Source organism: Colias philodice, chromosome 5, assembly GCF_061535455.1.
Source record: "Colias philodice isolate Cphi_HAF_F1 chromosome 5, ilColPhil1 Martin Lab GWU primary, whole genome shotgun sequence".
Lineage (NCBI taxonomy): Eukaryota > Metazoa > Arthropoda > Insecta > Lepidoptera > Pieridae > Colias > Colias philodice.
The window spans coordinates 4,151,549-4,163,889 of record NC_143090.1 but is presented as its reverse complement, the minus strand read 5'-3'; the positions used below and the strand labels follow the sequence as shown (position 1 = coordinate 4,163,889).

At 30.2% G+C, this 12,341-nt stretch overlaps 3 protein-coding genes and 1 long non-coding RNA gene across 4 annotated transcripts; 2 read left to right on the top strand and 2 right to left on the bottom strand.

Moving 5' to 3' along the window:
* Window positions 1-726: 726 nt before the first annotated feature.
* LOC149488397 (uncharacterized) lies at window positions 727-2,852 on the top strand. The gene is made up of 3 exons (XM_089695226.1): window positions 727-1,451; window positions 1,720-1,786; window positions 1,873-2,852. Exons 1-3 carry the CDS (start codon window positions 804-806, stop codon window positions 2,805-2,807), a joined length of 1,650 nt encoding a protein of 549 aa, XP_089551352.1. The 5' UTR covers window positions 727-803; the 3' UTR covers window positions 2,808-2,852.
* Window positions 2,853-3,712: 860 nt separating this feature from the next.
* LOC149488396 (uncharacterized) lies at window positions 3,713-4,553 on the bottom strand. Its single transcript, XR_016315602.1, has 3 exons — window positions 4,462-4,553; window positions 4,198-4,297; window positions 3,713-3,917 (listed from the first exon to the last, which is right to left on the bottom strand). It is a non-coding gene; the product is annotated as an uncharacterized LOC149488396 (long non-coding RNA).
* A 1,328-nt stretch (window positions 4,554-5,881) lies between these two features.
* Window positions 5,882-7,513, top strand: LOC149488395 (uncharacterized). Its single transcript, XM_089695224.1, has 3 exons — window positions 5,882-5,939; window positions 6,303-6,372; window positions 6,713-7,513. Exons 1-3 carry the CDS (start codon window positions 5,886-5,888, stop codon window positions 7,360-7,362), a joined length of 774 nt encoding a protein of 257 aa, XP_089551350.1. The 5' UTR covers window positions 5,882-5,885; the 3' UTR covers window positions 7,363-7,513.
* A 237-nt stretch (window positions 7,514-7,750) lies between these two features.
* Window positions 7,751-9,309, bottom strand: LOC149488394 (uncharacterized). The gene is made up of 2 exons (XM_089695223.1): window positions 9,207-9,309; window positions 7,751-8,925 (listed from the first exon to the last, which is right to left on the bottom strand). The coding sequence occupies exons 1-2, from the start codon at window positions 9,288-9,290 to the stop codon at window positions 7,885-7,887; spliced, it is 1,125 nt and encodes a 374-aa protein (XP_089551349.1). The 5' UTR covers window positions 9,291-9,309; the 3' UTR covers window positions 7,751-7,884.
* Window positions 9,310-12,341: the final 3,032 nt, after the last annotated feature.

Below are 12,341 nucleotides of genomic sequence, written 5' to 3'. Positions count from 1 at the left end.
GTCATCTGGCCGAATCTGTTATTTGATTGAATGACTAGCATGTTCGTTGAATGGCGACATTTAATATAAAGATTACGGTTTTATTTACTGTAAGTATATTTATGTTGATATCTTTTCGTATCTGCCTAAAAAATCTGCGGTCACATAAAGTTATATAATAATATTTTTATCTTAACGACCTTACAATCAACGCAGGTATATATATAATTTTATTTAAATATACTTCTTAGGGTTGTACACAATTAATTAATCTATCAAATAAATGAATAGTTACTTGTATTTATGTATGTATATGTATTATACAAAATATAAAAACACAATTAATATTGGGTAAGTATAAATAAAATATTTCCCTATTTTTTTTACAACGACTCGAATTAATAAAATGATTCTAATTTATTTTTAAGTAGCAAGTTTGGTTTATGTTGTTGTATAAACAAAACAATAAACATTATTTGAAATAAATGTCATTTAGTTATTTTGACGTAGCTTAGGTGTCCCCATAAAGATTTATCGACGAGCGTTTGGCTACTGAACTGCATTTTAAACTATTATCTAGTGTCCGTTTACTATCAGGGAGTCGGTATGTCCGTCTTATCGGTAGCACACAAAGAACTCTACGACGTCAAAATATAGCACACAAACGAACAAAGTCATTACCAAATTAACGACATTCAGGTATAGAAAAAAGCATTTAGTAAACAAATCTTTAACAGTGCGGTCGCCTTATTGCTTTGTGAACGTGTGTAAGTGAACCTTAGTTAATTTTTTTTGAGGTGTGCCGAACTAAATGAGCCATCGCAATGTCTACGATGACACCGTCTCCGCCGCAGAGCACACATTCAGACGAGGATTCGAATGATTCCCTATCGTCGGAATTCTCTTCCGAAATCACACCCAAAAACACCGTTCTGACATTGGAACAAATGACTCAGAACAATTTCTACAAAGTTAGTGCACTTACATCACATGGAGTTGAAGACATACTTGCGGACGGCTCTAGTTATAATATTCACGATGGTTCATTTCAAGTTTGTAAAACAGAAGGTGTAGTTTCCGTCCCAAATTCATTTGTACATGATTATAATTCTCGGGATTCTACCGCCTTTACTATACACGATATCCTAGGACTACAACAGTCATATGGTACTAACGCTCAAGATGATAATATACAACGATATGAATATCAAATACCCCAATATGATAATATCAGTAATAGTTCAAACAATAATTACGCATCAGGTGCAGAAGAAGTTATATCAGAAGAATGTGGAAACAAAAATGAAAACATATATTCAGGTCATTCACAAATGGAAGACCAAATAATATACCACAGAAATTACTCTAATGAGAACATGCAATGCCACCATAGGGACGAATTAGGTAATGATATCACAAAAGATGCTGATGTTGAAATCAACGACCTGAACGAGTCCAACTTTTCCAACCAGGTAACTATTTCAAATTCGAAATAAACCTTAATGGCACGGAGATAGATACCACATAGTGATTAGTTAATATCGGAATGAACGTCACTTATTGGTGTGATTTACCGCAAGTCAACCGGATTTTTAATGACAATTTAATATTTTTGTAGATTGTGTCAATTAATAATTGGAACGTTGATATTTTCATTCCCTTTTTGGCTGTTATATTAGAAACAACTCAGTATTCAATCTAAGTATTATTTTAATTTAAATATCGTATAATTTCTTTCAGAATACCACATGGTGTGATAAAGTTGTAATCAATAATCCTACTGCATCAGCATCATCCATATCAAACGGTATGTATTTTAATATTATAAATGACGCAATTTATTGAAAATATTTATATTTAAATCAAACTTATATATGGTTTTCTTTTTTTCAGATATGTCTTCTGATGCATCATATCAAAAAGGATTTACAAAAAGGGCTAGAACAGCATATACAAGTTCCCAATTAGTTGAACTCGAAAATGAGTTTCATCAAAACCGCTATCTGTGCCGACCTCGTCGAATAGAACTGGCAAATTATTTGCAGTTATCAGAGCGGCAAATCAAAATATGGTTTCAAAACAGGAGAATGAAGTACAAAAAAGACAACAAGCATAACAAACCTTCGTCATCTGTGGACGATAACAGCCCATCGACAAGTTCCAAAGAATTATCACCGAGTCAAGATCACAAATTGAGCCATGGGAGGAGTTGTGGGGGACATGATAGACATAGACGCTTGTTATCTGACGGCCATTCGAGTCACCATAAAATCTATCTATCGCCTAATGAATCAACACCGAGACCACCTGAATATTCACCACAGAACGCATTAAAAACTGTGATAAAAAGTCCTCAAAGCACGTTGGATTTGCCCTCCTATACGCCAAACTTAACTTATTCGACATATTACGCAGCGGGCTCAGGCAGAGCCGCTTACTCACCGATGGCCGAAGTTTATCGTTACAATGGCGATGAATCATTACAGCCAAATTCTAGTTCCCTATCTACGTTGCCACCGGACAGTTACGTGCCTAACGGAGTCAACTTAAAATTAAGTGATGATATGATGCGTTATCCTACAAGTGCATCGTACTACAATTCTTTATCTACGGGGGTTGTGATGCCGCCTTCTTCTTCAGATGTTTATGGATATTCGTCGAGTATACCCACGTTACCGACTCCCTATGAAGACAATTTGCTAAATAGATCATCTAACATAGCACTGAATCAAGATGCTTACTTCTCCTATATACCAACTTCTGAAACTTCTAGTCAAAACACTACGTCTGCTGTAAATAAATTCTCTTCATCGTACATATCATTGTAAATATAAATTCCGTTTTATTATTACTTGTTTTAACTTAATATTTTAAAAGAGTTAGGAGGTTTTTTGTTAAAGTGCCTTACTTAATTTGTTATAATAAATAATAATTATATTTCTGAAATGAAAGAGTGTACTTAATGTATAAATAAATATATTATTTAGTTCTGCAAAAGTAGTTTAATTTCCATTTCATGAATTTAAACGTTATTTTTTTTTAATTTAAACAACTTCTGAATACAAAATTAACTCAGTGGAATTAGGTAGTAGTATTGTATACTCTAGTAGAATTTATGTAATGATATAAGTTATCAAGTATAACATAACATAACATAACTTCAACCTCATATCAGAAATTACTTGCCTCCTTTTTTACTTCTGAGCAATGAAATAATTATCAACCAATGTTACAAATTCGATACCTTATAATTATGAGGTTTTTATAAACTATTAGTACAAATAAAACAGCTGAAAATTATATTAGAATTATCTTTAATAAATTAACTTAAAAATAACTGGGCAACATAACTATTAATGTAGTAAACGTAATTTCTAAAAATCTTTATAAATGTCACAGTAAAAATTCATCAACAACACTTGCTGGTGAAATAGGTTCGTATATTGGATGATTTTCATAGCTTTCTTTATAAGTATCTTCAAGATCAGCAGTTGGCATACACGTATCATTTTCCATAGGAGTAGCACTGATTAAATTTTCAGCTTGTTGAGGAAGATAATCATCTATGATTCTTACTAATTCAGTCATAACATGGTCATCCAAGGCTACGTTTCCATGTGAATCTACTCTTTCGTTTATTTGAGATTCAATATAAGCTAGACGATCACAATTTGAATCACATGTATCTATAGAGGATGGTGAATCTGGAATGTATAATTTTTCCCTTTTCTCCGATATGCGCCGTCTATTTTGAAACCAAACTTTAATTGACTTCTCACAGACTTGCAACTTTTCTGTCAATGCAATTCTTTCTTCTCGACAAATATATGGTCTTGTTTTGAATATCTGCTCCATAGCAATGATTTGTTCTGTTGTGAATGTAATTCGTTTACGCTTTTTCTTAGAAATGGTTTTCTTGATTTTCTCACTGCGGTGACCTGTGAATGAATTCATTCATTAATAATACAAACGTACATGCTATATTATAAGGGTATTAAATGCGATTAAGAAATCCGACACAATATGCTGCTGCGATTTTAAAGTTAAATGGATGAAATTGACTATATCATAGAAAAGATTATAATCTTGTGCGCTTTAAAAAGTTTTATAGGTGCTATTTTTCTATATTCATAGTCAATTTATATTTTTATTCTCTATTGTCCTGCAATATATCGTTTTAATAACTTACTGAATCGATATACATTTGAAAGTACTTACATATTTCCGAATTTCGTTCTTCTTTTGTAGTTTGATCAAATTGTGGGTTTTGATAACAGCAATTGGAATAACCCATACTCTGTTCACAAGCCACATTAACCTGTAAAGAAAAATGACGTAATTAGTTGAAAAAAAATATTTTCTAAACATACTAATTCCCTGTATATTTGGATATTATTTGTCTAATCAAGCTAGTAGGATTTTACAATATGTTTTACTATTGAATTCTGGGATTATATTGAATTAATATAAATAGGTACCTACCTGATTAAACCATTCTTGAGTTTCGTTGATACTGCTATTATTACAGGCATCATTTGAAACCTCTGCGTCTTGTGTATAGCACGAAAATCCAAACAAACATTCCTGAAAACAAAATTGTTACAATGAGATAAAAAGTTAATACTTATAATGATATTATTGCCTACAATTTATTTATTATCTATCTATCAAATTATATCCAAGTTTGGAGAAGAAAAATTGAATGAATGCTTTATTCCAACATTCCAAAATATGTTCTTGTATTAAACTTTAATAACTTTTCTACTGTTTGTAAAATGTTCATGTCCATTACTTTAAATTAAACTTTTGCTAATGTAACTTGCTAGGATCTTAAAATTTATTAACTCTTCATAAATAAATATTACACACATTGCTTTTCTCGTATTCGTGTTTTGATTTTTCGAAAACTGTAAAAAATTTTGGAGATGTAAAATATTTTTTTCTTACCTCATTGCTTTCAGGGTTGAAGTTTTCATAAAAATATTGAAGTTTACTGTTTGGACTGCTTTGAGCGGGCGAGCAATTCTAAAAATAAATAATTAATATTAGTTATGTATATTAATATAGAATTTTTCTTGATTAGGTAATTAATAATTATTTTTTAAATTGATGATTTTTTTTGTAAGTCACTATATAACACTCACTTGTTTAGTTAGGTCATCCTCTATTGTAGAATACATCTCACAATTTGAATTTGACATTTTTATTTATTTTTTTATAATTTTCACTCGCACACAACCCTTACACTATCACTTACTCTTATGGAATGGTGAAATTATTTTTAAAAGTTATTTTATATACTTAATTAAAGTGATTAAGCATATCCCAAATAATCTGGAATTTCCATACATTTTTATCCCTAATTAGTGAACAATAGCCACCCCTAATGAGGTTGTTTACAGCACACAAAATCCTGTTATGTCATAAACGATATAAATAATTAATTAACGCAAAAAACAAGTGTGATGTTAAAAAAAACGTAATAATGCTATTAATTTGTACATTTAACTTATTTATAACATACCTAGATAAAAAAATATTTTTGATAAATATTGTCCAAAATTTTGGGTTTTTATCTTTGTCAAAATCTATGTCTATACCTACTTAATATTTTGTTTTAAAACCAATTTTTTTTCTTCCTCATATCATTTAATTTAATATTACGTGCAACAAAGTGGTCTCAAAGTATTCCTAATTTTTATAAAAATAAATGCGGGTACATCGAAATTTGTTCAAGTTTCTAGTTCATCGAAGAAAAAACAGTTACGTGGTGCATTCGTGTCATTCATGTTTTGCTAGAAGCGTGCGACGTTCAATATTATATTTTATATTGATTTTAATTAAATTTCTTATTTGTTTTATTTGTATACAAATTTACGTTCTTTCTTTTGCTCGTATTTATTATAATGCTCCATAACATGCTGATGACTTCGTTAACGGCCCTTGGCGATACCAATGAAGTAAGTTCAAATTTTTTCATCGTTAAATTTTTGTTAACTTTGGTTTAGCATACATAAGTTAGTGTTTGAAATAAGTAAAAATTTTAAATTTAAATAGATTTATATCATAAGTGGCTTTGGAAAATCTAAGGCTAACCGAAATGCGAGTGAAACGGATTTATAAATTCTACACAAAATTCTCATCATTTTGGTCTTCTCTATGATTTAAATTATTGACTAAAACCATGCTAAAATTTAAGAACAATATTTTATTTAAATTTAGTGGATAACCGTGCATAATTAACGATTTTTTAGCTAACGGACTTTTAGCCTTGTACCTACATAATTAGTTATTGTAACCAACTAAATATTATTTTTTTACAGATCAATTGTTGGGAGAACAGACCCTTCATGAAATCCTGGCCAGAAAATAAACAGAATAACGCAACAAAAAGTAAGTTGAATTGGACCAATATATTACCTATAAAACGTATTTAATTTCATATTATAATCCAGTTTGAAAATGCAACCTTTGTAAAATTGTAATATATAAGCATATTAGAAAGTTGCTTTGGTAATTCCGTTATTTTCTATAGGTAGTAATTTATTGGTACGTTACATATCATATTATTTGGTTGTTTATTTTTCTGAATAAGAATTCAAGCGCAAATGATTTTTTTATGCACTTATGGTAAAATAAATTATAGACATTGCCAGGTAAATGCACTTGAATTAAATGAACATAAATAACCGGAAAATACCGTACTATAATACCTACTACCCGTATATTACAGGTCATTCAGTAACCAAAGTGATAAAGAAGAAGAATAAACGCAATCGCACCGCGTACACAACAGATCAATTGCGTGTGTTAGAGAGAACCTACATAAAGACAAAGTATATCGATGCCGAACGTCGCAAAGAGCTCGCACAACATCTAAACATCGGTGAGAAATGCATCAAAGTCTGGTTCCAAAACCGAAGAATGAAAGAAAAGAAAGAATCTTCCGAATCTAGTTGTGATTCCTCCAGCGAAAGCAACGCATTTGAACCCATAACGCCGCCACCGCCTGCTAATATTACAGAAGATATTACGATATCACCTAATTTCAATACAAACTATTCTCATGATATTCCCCAAACTTACCAAAATACAACGCAAAATTATGTATTTCCAACCGACGTCAATCAGAATGGCTACGATTACAATGCAGCTCAATTTTATAATAATTTTGCACCCGAAAACTACGATTATAACAATTGTGGGTATTACTTTCAAAACGAAAGAAATGTTTATCCAACTCAATATTACCCAAATGATTCTACGCCATATTATAACGCAAATGATTTTACACAATATTGTAATTATGAAAACTGGAATGTTAATGGTTTTGAAACTGTTTCCTATGATAATGGTAATGGAAATGGGCTACAAGGTATGTAAATGAAAACAGAAATTTTATTTAAACAATTATCTTATATTTAAATATATCATAGATCTTAATTTATTTTTATTTATTTATAAATGACAGTGTTACTTCGGTACTCAGTGAATTTTACATTATAGACTTTGTAGCATAAGAAACTTAGATAATTAAGGTAATGAAATTAATTATTTTTACATTATTTATTATATTTTTACTAATTGAAGTCTTGATTATGTTATTAATATAAAAATGTTTTTCTTCTTCTTGATTAATTGACAGTTTAAAACTCTATTCTGTTATGTCTATAAAGTTTATTATTTATTTAGATTGTACATGTCTTTCTATAAAACTGACTCACTTATGTTTTCTTATTTCTTTAATTATTGCTTGTACAAAAATAAAGCGGCTTCTATGTTACAAAATAAAAGTATGTACAATAATGCTTATATTCTTTAATTAATTACTTATAAGATAGATAACAAGTTGTAATATTAACAAATGGAAATAAATTATTAAAACTAAAGATATTTTTATTCTTATTACAAGTCCGGGTTTGGGTATGGTATTGTGAATATAGGGATATATTGACCTTGGCTCTGATCTTGAATGACTTGTGGAACAAATTGCAGATGGCAGTCACAGTGACAATTATTTTTGCGAATATTCTGTTGATTGAGGACGAATGATCTAGGATACGAATTTTGTAAGGGAGTAATCCCTGGTACGAATGAAGTGTAGGGCACATTTACTGGTTTTAGTAGTACATTCCCGGACGTAACACATGTAGGTGTATAACAGTTTTGCAGATAAATTGGCGTACTCCTGGAATCGCTTCGAATATTATCCGTAAAGTTAACTTGATGACAATCTGGAACTTTATTGCGTCGGGATAAATCTTCAGGTATTTCTTGGGCTTGTGAAGAATATTGAACCTGGTTAGGTATTTTGTTGTGCACGCTTACATTTTGTGGTATGTTGTTATCTTTTGTAGAAAAAATTTCCATTTTATTAACTAGAGGTACACTCTTTTCAGGCATTTGATTTTGTCTGTCATCTTCATATCTATTAGTAGAACTTATTGTGAAATATGATGATGAAATATTTCCTGTAGTTGTTGTTATTTCATGTTCTCTAAAATCAGCCAGTGCTGTTTGATTGCATTGTTGATTAGGCAAACCTGTTTTGCATTCTTTTATTTTTCCATGATTGACATTAGAATCTTCATTAGTACTTTTTAATGATGTTGTGATACGAACTTCATCATTAGCCGATTGCAAATTATTAACATTATTTAATTGATCGTTAGTTAAATTCACAGTAATTGATTTATTTTGATTCACGTTGTTTACTTCTCGGCTTGTATCTTTTTTCTCCTTCATTCTCCGGTTTTGAAACCAAATCTTAATGGCTCTTTCTGGAATGTTAAGAACATTTGCTATTTCTTGCCGACTTGTGTTTCCTATGTACGGAAACTTTTTGAACTCCTTTTCTAAATATTTTATTTGCTCGGTAGTGAAAGCACTGCGGAATCTTCTGGGCTTTTTAGAACTTCTGCACATAATGTTTTGTGTTGATGATACCTGTGGGTAATAAAACGTTTAATTAATTATCATATATTTAATTCACAGTAGGTATATATTTTGTATAATTACTATAGAAAAAACTTGCACACATATACTTAAAAACATCGTACATAAAGAACTCGGATACAAAAATTAACAGAAAATTTATATTAGTTAATAAAAGGAAACACCGATTTTAATATAATTTAATCTGTTCAATAAACATTGAAATAATTAATAAAATTAAGTGATCCTAATACTCTTAGCATTATGATTAATAATTGATAAAAAAAACTTACCGATCTCTGCATTTCCATATTACGGGCATTAAAATTATCCATGTCAACTTTCATAGCACACTTTTCGATACGGTTAAATTGCATCCTACAGACTATATGACGAAGTAGCTTCCATCACAATACTGAATGTTTATCATTCAGATTTCTATATAAATAACGATTGTCTCGAAAACATTATTTAATAGCTAACAAATTACGCTCATCTCATTAATAGTTAATTAATATCATTAGGTCGCAGACATCAAATATTGAACTCTTAATTTAACGTTAATTAATTATTCTTTACAATTACTAAATTAAGAACACTATTAAAAGTGTTTGGTGTTTTCCTTGGTTGTTACAATAAAAGTGTTTGGTGATTTCCTAGGTTGTTATTACAACTTCGTAAGTTATTTCATTTTCAAGTGTAATATTAATACAACAAACAATTAAGTATTTACTAAGACAGCGTTTATTTCAATCAATTAATCTTAATGTTAGGTTTTTAATTTTATTCTGTTTTACTTGAAGTGTGCTTGAAGCATGATTAGTTTCTCTCCAGTAAAATTAATTCAAAGTGGATTATGTAACAATTCAGTGACATTTAACATCATGATCCGGGAAAACATGACGACGTTTTGTCATTCAGATCTTGGCATTTAAATCCTTGCACTTAATGAATTTTATTTTGGAGGTAGGAAAATCCAATAATATTAATAAAATATTTCTTTTAATATATAAATGCAGTGATACATCCAAATTTAAGTATAATATTCATATTAAAATCATTTTAAACGATTCAATAAACTACAAAAAAAATTCAATGTTTGAACTATCTCTTTGGGCAAATATTTCCTACGAATCTCTTTTGAATTAGCCAATTTTGTTTAGGTTTGATTTTGATATTTGTTTTGATATAGAAAATGATTCTACTTTATTTTTGATTTTCCACCTATGTAAACGTTTCTATAGTATTATGTTTTACTTTTCATTCTATTTTCTTAAGAGAAGTTAAATGTCAAGCCTAATTTTTAACCGACTTCTTTTGTAATTATTGGAAGGTGAAGGTGTCATTTAATATCGCACAGGGACTACTCACTACGTACAACAAAAGTAACTTTACAACTATTTATACATTCTTATCTCCTTACTTAGGTATATTAATGCGAAAATGTATTTGTTCAACCACCAATGGACCAATTCTATAATATAATATTTGTATCTGGAGATAGTTAGGAGCGAGATTTAACTACATTTTGTCGCGTTGAAACGTCTCATTCCCATTAGAATTTCTTTGACTACGCGGATGAAGCCGCGGGTGAAAAGCTAGTAGGTGTACCTATGCTTACAGAGCAACGAAGAACACGTTACATTGAAATTCATAATTTTTTACAACAATAATCTTAGTCTCAGATATTAGTGGATTACTGACATAAAGGTCCTAACATCACTAATAAAAAAATAAAATAATATGCATCATCATGCAATAAAAATCTGTTATAAAAAACTATTCGCACCGGTTCCGTGGAATAGCTTTTTTGGTTCCGGTTGTTTTTCAGTGGATTTATCAAAAATCATTAACATCCAGTCAGCCGATATTAAATTACCTGTGGCTGTGGGTGAAACCGCAGAGCACAGCTAGTTACAATATATAGAACTGTCTTTTAGACATCGATCACCAAATTTTTGTAATTAGTTATTTATTAAAAAACAGGATAGAATTTACGAAAAAGAAACGTTTCATTTAATATTTTTAACAAAATAAGAAAACATTCAACTAATTTTAACTAAATTTATGACGATAATATTATTTATTATTAAATTATGTCCCTAAAAACATGTAAATTAAAATAATATAAACATAAACTTTATCAATTATTATAATTGCAGAATAGAAGCGGCAAGTGAAATAAAAAGTTGCAGTTTCTAACAAATACCATCTGATGAATATTATCAAAAGGTGCAAAAAATAAAAAAATGAAATAATTTTAAAATATTTTATTTATATTATTTAAACTTAAAACAAGGTACTCGAAAATATATTATAAAAATTAAAATAAGTTAAATAATTGATTACAAATTATTGCAATTTTAAATATGTATATTTATATCGATAATTTCTTATTCACAAAATTACACAAACATCAAACTTCATCATTCATATCCATAATTCGAACCCACGATAGTTCTCCCCAATTGTCTCCATTGACATTAGCCTTCGATGCTCCACTATCTTCATTATTAAATTCAGGAGAAGATTCTTCTGTCTTTATATCGCTCACAGTTTCCTCAGTATTGCTTATTGTCTCATCATCATTTACTTCAATCGATGCGTTATCAACTTCGTCATTAACAATAATAGATTGAAACTGTGATTGTAAATTATCTTGTTCATTATTTACATTATGATTAACTGTATTGCTAGTAGTGAAAAAGTTAGGATATGCGTTCACAACCGCATTCTGTACTGGTACAGGAATTGTACTTGTGTCTAAAGTAGGCATAGGTACTTGATATCGTTCAGCCTGCATAATCTGTCTTGGATTATAAACAGTATTATGCACAGTTTGATGATAGGTGTTGTATGGAGGTGGAGGCATGTTATTTTCTGGCGAAGACTCAGTTGTACTAGTAGCTTCGAAATCTTCACCTCCTTCAGCTCTTTCTTTTTTATCTTTCATACGCCTGTTTTGAAACCAAACTTTTACTGTCTTTTCACTGAGTTGCAAGGTCTCGGAAAGCTCGATGCGCCGATTGCGGTCAAGATATCTTGTTCTCGCGTATTCAAGTTCTAACTCCATCATTTGATTTGTTGTGAAGGCTGTACGCGCACGTTTTGGTTTCTTGATTCCATTACTCATTACTTTGTTCACATTCCAATTGGTGCGTGGTACTTGTTGACCATTTGCAGGAGCGTTGTTCCATACATTATTTGCATTCACGTATTGCTCTGTTCTAGGAGGATTAGGATAACTATTTGTGAACACTGGCCCGTTTCTTGACATATTAGTAATAGTAAAAGTAGCATCAGGAATGTTTACGCCGTTTGGTATGTAGTGACCATTGCTAATTGGCTCTCTTTTTTGATATGATAAATCCGCGTATTCCCTGGTTGGCTGGCTGAAGTTATTGTTCATATTGAAGTAATTCGAATTC

Excerpts from the sequence above, each read along its gene's own strand:
- LOC149488397 (XM_089695226.1), top strand. The coding sequence starts at position 804 with ATGTCTACGATGACACCGTCTCCGCCGCAGAGCACACATTCAGACGAG. Across the intron at positions 1,452-1,719 it reads AGTCCAACTTTTCCAACCAG|AATACCACATGGTGTGATAA; the intron begins GTAACTATTTCA and ends AATTTCTTTCAG. Across the intron at positions 1,787-1,872 it reads AGCATCATCCATATCAAACG|ATATGTCTTCTGATGCATCA; the intron begins GTATGTATTTTA and ends TCTTTTTTTCAG.
- LOC149488394 (XM_089695223.1), bottom strand. The coding sequence starts at position 9,290 with ATGCAATTTAACCGTATCGAAAAGTGTGCTATGAAAGTTGACATGGAT. Across the intron at positions 8,926-9,206 it reads ATATGGAAATGCAGAGATCG|GTATCATCAACACAAAACAT; the intron begins GTAAGTTTTTTT and ends TATTACCCACAG.
- LOC149488395 (XM_089695224.1), top strand. The coding sequence starts at position 5,886 with ATGCTCCATAACATGCTGATGACTTCGTTAACGGCCCTTGGCGATACC. Across the intron at positions 5,940-6,302 it reads CCCTTGGCGATACCAATGAA|ATCAATTGTTGGGAGAACAG; the intron begins GTAAGTTCAAAT and ends ATTTTTTTACAG. Across the intron at positions 6,373-6,712 it reads ACAGAATAACGCAACAAAAA|GTCATTCAGTAACCAAAGTG; the intron begins GTAAGTTGAATT and ends CGTATATTACAG.